The sequence below is a fragment of the Nannochloropsis gaditana genome, assembly GCF_000240725.1.
Source record: "Nannochloropsis gaditana CCMP526 unplaced genomic scaffold scaffold064, whole genome shotgun sequence".
NCBI lineage: Eukaryota > Eustigmatophyceae > Eustigmatales > Monodopsidaceae > Microchloropsis > Microchloropsis gaditana.
Genome location: NW_005803889.1, coordinates 8,015 through 13,820, shown reverse-complemented (window position 1 = coordinate 13,820; position 5,806 = coordinate 8,015). Strand labels below are relative to the sequence as shown.

General features: G+C 57.4%; 1 protein-coding gene across 1 annotated transcript; it reads left to right on the top strand.

Moving 5' to 3' along the window:
- Nucleotides 1–2,205: 2,205 nt before the first annotated feature.
- Nucleotides 2,206–5,158, top strand: UMT (uroporphyrinogen 3 C-methyltransferase; the record flags this gene model as incomplete). Its single annotated transcript, XM_005855979.1, has 5 exons — nt 2,206–2,287; nt 2,355–2,413; nt 2,592–3,873; nt 4,647–5,050; nt 5,125–5,158. Exons 1-5 carry the CDS (start codon nt 2,276–2,278, stop codon nt 5,156–5,158), a joined length of 1,791 nt encoding a protein of 596 aa, XP_005856041.1. The 5' UTR covers nt 2,206–2,275.
- Nucleotides 5,159–5,806: the final 648 nt, after the last annotated feature.

Here is a 5,806-nt window from a genome sequence, read left to right as displayed (position 1 = left end):
CCTCCCTCCCGCCTCACCCGTGTTGAAAGACCGGAGCAGGCCGAACAAGGTGGAGCGGGAGTGCGACCAGGAGGAGGAGATGGTTGGGTACTCCACCAAGCGGATCAACCACCCGAGCAGGGGGATGCGCCGAAGCCCCTCGCGGACAATGATCTTGACATTCCCGTGGAGGCCCAGGAAGCGGGCGACCATCAGCATGAACCACCAGTCGCCTTCGTACTGGTGGTTCGCCACCACGATGCCCGCGGTGATCCCGTCGGGCATGTCTGAGGGGGACGAAGGGAGGAAGGAAGGAAGGGAGGGAGGGAGGGAGAGAGGGAGGGAGAGGTCTTTGTCGGGGCGTGGAGAGGAAGGCATGTGCCCCACGTCAACATCGATCCATTAATAACAAGCCTTCCACCGTCCGAATAATGAAAAGCCTTCCACCGTCTCATTAATAACAAGCCCTCCACCGTCCCGCCACCTTGGGCCCCATGAAAGCGAGAGGGGGAAATGGCGCGAAGGCCGAGACAGACCGAGGGGGGGAAGGAGGGGGGGAACAGGGACGCACCAGAGTCGCCGGTGATATGGATTTGGGTGCCGGGGAGAAGGAGGGAGAGGGCGTCGATCCACATGCAGGCCACGTATTGAGACACGAGACGCCGGTAAAGGGAGCGGGAGAAGGGGCGGATGACCAAGAAGAGCGCCAAGGCCATCAGGTTCGCGCCCAGGGAGGACACAACAAGGGCCACAGAGACCAACAGGAGCCGTGCGGTCAGGTATTTGAACCATATTCGGAGCATGTCTCACGCCCGTTCCTACATCGTACAGGGGACAAGCGTGGAGGAGGTGAGTCGGTGCCATTGAAGGCGATAGCATTCATCATGGACGGACCTCTCAACGGGCGGATCGATTCGTGACCACAGGTGATAAGGCCCGCGCCGTGCCAGGTGCAATGCGCCAACGGTGTAGCCCCTGTCGACTTGTCGATGTTCGCTGTCTCTCTCCGCCTTGTCTGGTCTTCCTAGTCCCGTGGGGACTACACGGCATTCCAGGGAAGCAATCGACCCAGTACGAGGGAGCCTCGGGGAGAGGCAGACAGGGGGGTTGGTCGCACCGGGCTCCTACAGCGTCCAAGCACAAACCGAGCGCCACAAGCACCCGATCCAGAGCTTGATCCTTCTATCGCGAGGTGCGGGAAGGAAAGGAGGAGAGTGAGAGGGGCTGAAGCAAAAAGTGACGGCAACGAACCAGCACTAAGAGTTCAGAGTTCACTATCAGGTCTACCTTGCATACATCACATTGTTATGCCCCAAAATCCTGTCATTTAGCTATACAATCATAATAAACAACGACCAAAATGTCGCAAGCCCTTGTGAATTGTTCTGTTTCCGCCGTCGTCGTGGAGGCATTTCTTCTTCCTGACCCTCACGAGGCGTTCTTCAACACTTCCAAAACCCTGCGATCCCTCCACAAAAATCCACGGTAGAAAAACCATAGCACAAATACGGTCACTGCGGTCGTGATCCTCACATGGATATATATCGGGACGTTTGCAACGTCGAGACGCAAGAGTAATAACACATTATTCATCGACGCCGGGCAGCGCCGTCGGGGATGGTTGGGAGAAATGTTGAGCCTCGTGCCCTTAATCGCACAACTTTTGCCCTGGTTCATGACCGGATGGCCCCACTGCCATTTCATTCCTGCCATGGGCACGCAGCAATCCCTTTCCCTGGTCTCATTCAGACTACGCGACGTTTTCCTCCACGCTGCCTTTTTCCCGCTTTTTTGGTTTTTTTTGGGAGCTCCTGCACGCAGGTCGCGAGACCGACCTCATGAAAGCCAAGTCAAAGGGCTCGCGAGCCACTGGACTTTCTAGCGGCAATACTCCCGTCCACTGCCGACAACCACGGGGCAGCACAGCGTCTCATTGTGCTCGAAAGCCTCTTCAAACGATACAATGCCCAGCTCGTCAAGTGTTGATGCTTGGTCTGGCCTCGAGGCCTTTTTACGGGACGGGGGAGACGCCGGCGCTTGGAACACCAGGGTTCGCCTCCTCGGGAGTTGACGACGTGTTTGAGTTGATTCCACGATGGCTGAGTCGACCGCATTTGTGGCTACATGGGCAGCCATGCGCTACATGTCATGCTCTGATATTTGCGTTTATGTTGACAATGTTGGTCTCAACGTCCCAGCAGCTAAGTGGCAACCCTTCCCCTTTACACAACACAGCCCCCCTTCCCCTCCTAGTCATCGACCTAAACATGAGACGGAATGACCACCTCTGTGGCGTATGGAGAAGGAGGTAAGTAATTTCTGAAAAAAATGGACGCTTGCTTTCCCCGTCGTAGTGTTCAAGCACTTCGCACAAGCCTGACGGCTTCGCGCAAGAGCGACGGTGCTTGGCTACCCTCAGGTCCTTTCATGTTATGTATGTGTGTATGTGTGAAGAGCAGACGGATGGCCTGTCACTCGTGTGGCGTCCCGCGCGTTTCACACGTGCAGGCCAGTGCCCCCCCAACTCCGGCCAGTCTGTATATATCCCCGTGCATCTGGGCACGCTCTTTCACTAAACATTACAGTTACATACACACGGTTTCCCCCCACAGACAAATGCCCTGCAATGTGATGACCACATCTCTGGTCCCTCTCTTCCCCCTCCTCTTCGCCTTGACGCATCTCAGCCCCGGGGTCGCCTTTGTTCCTGCCACGCCCTCCCCTTTCCCCTGCATCCTTTCCTCCACACCCCACCCTCTCACCATCCCGACCCCCCGCCCCGCAACCTCCACGGCCGTGTCCGCCTTCCTGAATGACGACAGTCGCTTTGGCCCTTCCTCCCTCACACCTTCCCCCGGTCCCTCCCCTCCCCAAGGCCGTATCACCCTTGTGGGCGCCGGTCCTGGGGACCCGGATTTGCTCACCCTAGCCGCCATCCGGGCGATGGCCACAGCGGATTTGGTGGTCGCGGACCGACTCATTCCCCCCGAGATGTTGAAGTTGGTAACGGGCAATTTGAAAATTGCGGGGAAAAGGCCGGGCTGTGCGGATGCGGCCCAGAAGGAGATTTACCAGTGGGTGCGGGACGGGATGGCGGCGAGGCAACACGTGGTTCGGTTGAAAATAGGAGACCCCTTTCTCTTCGGCCGGGGCGGGGAGGAAGTCTTGGAGTTTCGAGAAAAATTGGGCGTGGACCCGGAAATCATACCCGGAGTTTCCTCGGCGTTTGCGGCGCCGTTACTGGCGGCCATCCCAGTCACCCACCGGGGAGTATCGAACCAAGTGTACGTGTGTACGGGCTTCGGAAAAGGAGGCGACCGGCCCTACCTCGCCCCTTTCTACGTGAACCAGACCGCGGTCTTTTTGATGGCGGTGGGGAGGTTGCGGGAGCTGACGCGTCAACTGACCAGCGTGGCAGGGTACCCGGAGGAGACGCCTGTGGCGATCGTCGAACAGGCCTCGACCCCACGGCAGCGGACCGTGGTCGCCACTCTCGACAAGATCGCGGCGGTGGCGGAGAGGGTAAGGGTGACGGCACCCGCCGTGGTGGTGGTGGGGGAGGTGGTGCGTGTGTTGTTGGAGGAGGGGGAGGACGGGGAGGAGGGAGGGCGGGTAATCGAGGGGAAGGCGGGCGGCAAGGGGTGTGGAGACGCGATGCTGGCCTACATCGGGGGCGCAATGACGGACCAGGAGGCGGCCCTGTTCGGGGCGGATGGACGAGGAGGAGGGAAGGAGGAGGGAGGGATTCCCTCTTTCTTCAAGAGGCTCCGTCGGGCTAGGGACGAGACGGCCGGGCGGTCAGAAGAGGTCGAGGAGGGCGCCAAGGAAGCGATCATGGCGCGAAGGGGCGGAGGGAGGAGAAGGACGTCCAGGTTGCGGAAGTGGAAGTTTTGGGTGAAAGCAGCGCTTGGCCGAGTTTCGAAGAGAGCAAAGTGACGATTTTTGGTGAATGTGGCAGGGGAGAGTTAACCGCGTCAGTGTAGGGAAAGGACATTGCGTGGCAGTATGAGGATGGGCTTGCTTTGGGCGACTGCTTGGTGCCTGCTTGGTGCCCTTGAGAGACTTCCGCACAAGCATATTAAGAATTAAAATGTCATGCGCATGTCAACAAGTCTCTCATGAACATCATGTATGATCAGGATTTTGGATACAGGACAGCACAGCACATTTTTGAATCCTTTGTTGTGTATATAATGACACTGGTTAAGCAGGAACAAAACGATTTGGACGTATAGGGCGCTCAGCTTGTATATTTTGGTGAAGGCATCAAGTAAAAAAGAACACTGACATTGAACGGAATGACGAGCAATAGTTGGCTCACGCGGTGTAGTTTGTGCGATGCTGTGTGTAATTTTCTCCTTCAATTAGAACGACAGGCGAAATCCGTAGCTTCTTGGTCGTGCGGGTGGATGCTGTTAAGTACGGCAGGGCAGTGTTTTGGAAATAGGAAAAAATTGCGTTCTTAATAATTTTTTTCCACTTTAGGATAATGTTATTTCCCCAGCAAATCGCGAAGGACGAGAGTTATGGTTGGCATGGTCCGGAAAATTTAACCTCCCCACCTAAAACAAAATTCTCCCCAAATCCTACTGCCTATTCTAAGAAGTATTACGGAGACCCTAACCCTCTTCACTCTACATGCTAACAGAAATCGACCAAAAATATAGTACGGTAGAACCAACGTGACGGATTCCATGCTTTCGCGGAATAGGCCTGGTCCTGCGCCTCCCCCATCTCCTCCCGTCAGGGCAAGTTCATCACCGCTCGCATCAGAGCCCCACCCTGCTCCAAACCGCTTGCGTATCCCTTTCCACTCTTCCAACGACGGGCAGTCGTTCATCCGCTTAGATGATGCAGCTTCCGTGGCGGAGGCGGGAGGCGAGGAAGAATCATGGTCCATCTTTGACCATCCCGTTTCGAGCATCTCCTCGGTCTCAGCCACGGGGACACCGCCGGCTATCCATGAAATCCTGGGCAGACGCGTGAATTTCGATGCACTGTCTGCAGATGCATCACTCTACTCCATGCTTAGGGCATGGGTGCAAGACGACCCGACGCGGCAAGTACCTTGGTACGCGCGAGTGACGAAGGAAGAGCGGGAGGAAAGGCTGTGCCCTCAAAGAGGAGCGGTCGCCTCTCAAATAGGGTCGCCATGTCACTCGACCGCCCAGGGAATTGACGGAGGTGGAGCCAGAGGGAAAAAGAAGAGGGTGAACCTCCCTCCTCCTTTGCCGGCGACAGCCATGACCCTCTTGACGGACAACTCCCGCCTTTATCCACTTTCCGCTCGCCCCGGTGGGTTCCCTGCCCCTTCATCCCCCATCACGGCCAGATCGTCCACGAGGGAGCAGGAAAGCGAGGGTGCCTGTTGGAGGGGCCAAGAGGGTCGAAGAAAGAGGGCGCGGAACCTGGAGCCAAACTCCTCGCGAGAAGAAGCGGATGTTGAGAGCTCCCCCAGGGGCGTCTCAGGCGGTTTTCACAGCCGAGCATCGACGGGAGCATTGCTTGCCGTCAACAGTTTACAGCATGTGGCCACTGAGACGTTGTTGGACGTGCATGTCAGCTACATGCAAACCGTGAAGAGGGAAGCCCGGGCCCGACGCCGCCGGCAGTACGGGAGGTACCGGGAACGGTTGGCCTTGCTGGGGTTGTGCGAGGGGGAGGGAGGGCGATGGAGGGTGGTGGAGGAGGAGGGTGAGGGCGATGGAGGGTGGTGAAGATGGGTGAGGGCGATGGAGGGTGGTGAAGATGGAGGAGGAGGAGGAGAGCCGAGGGAGGGAAGGTGACGATGGGGGTGGGATGTGAGGAGAAAGGGAAGGCGAAGTAA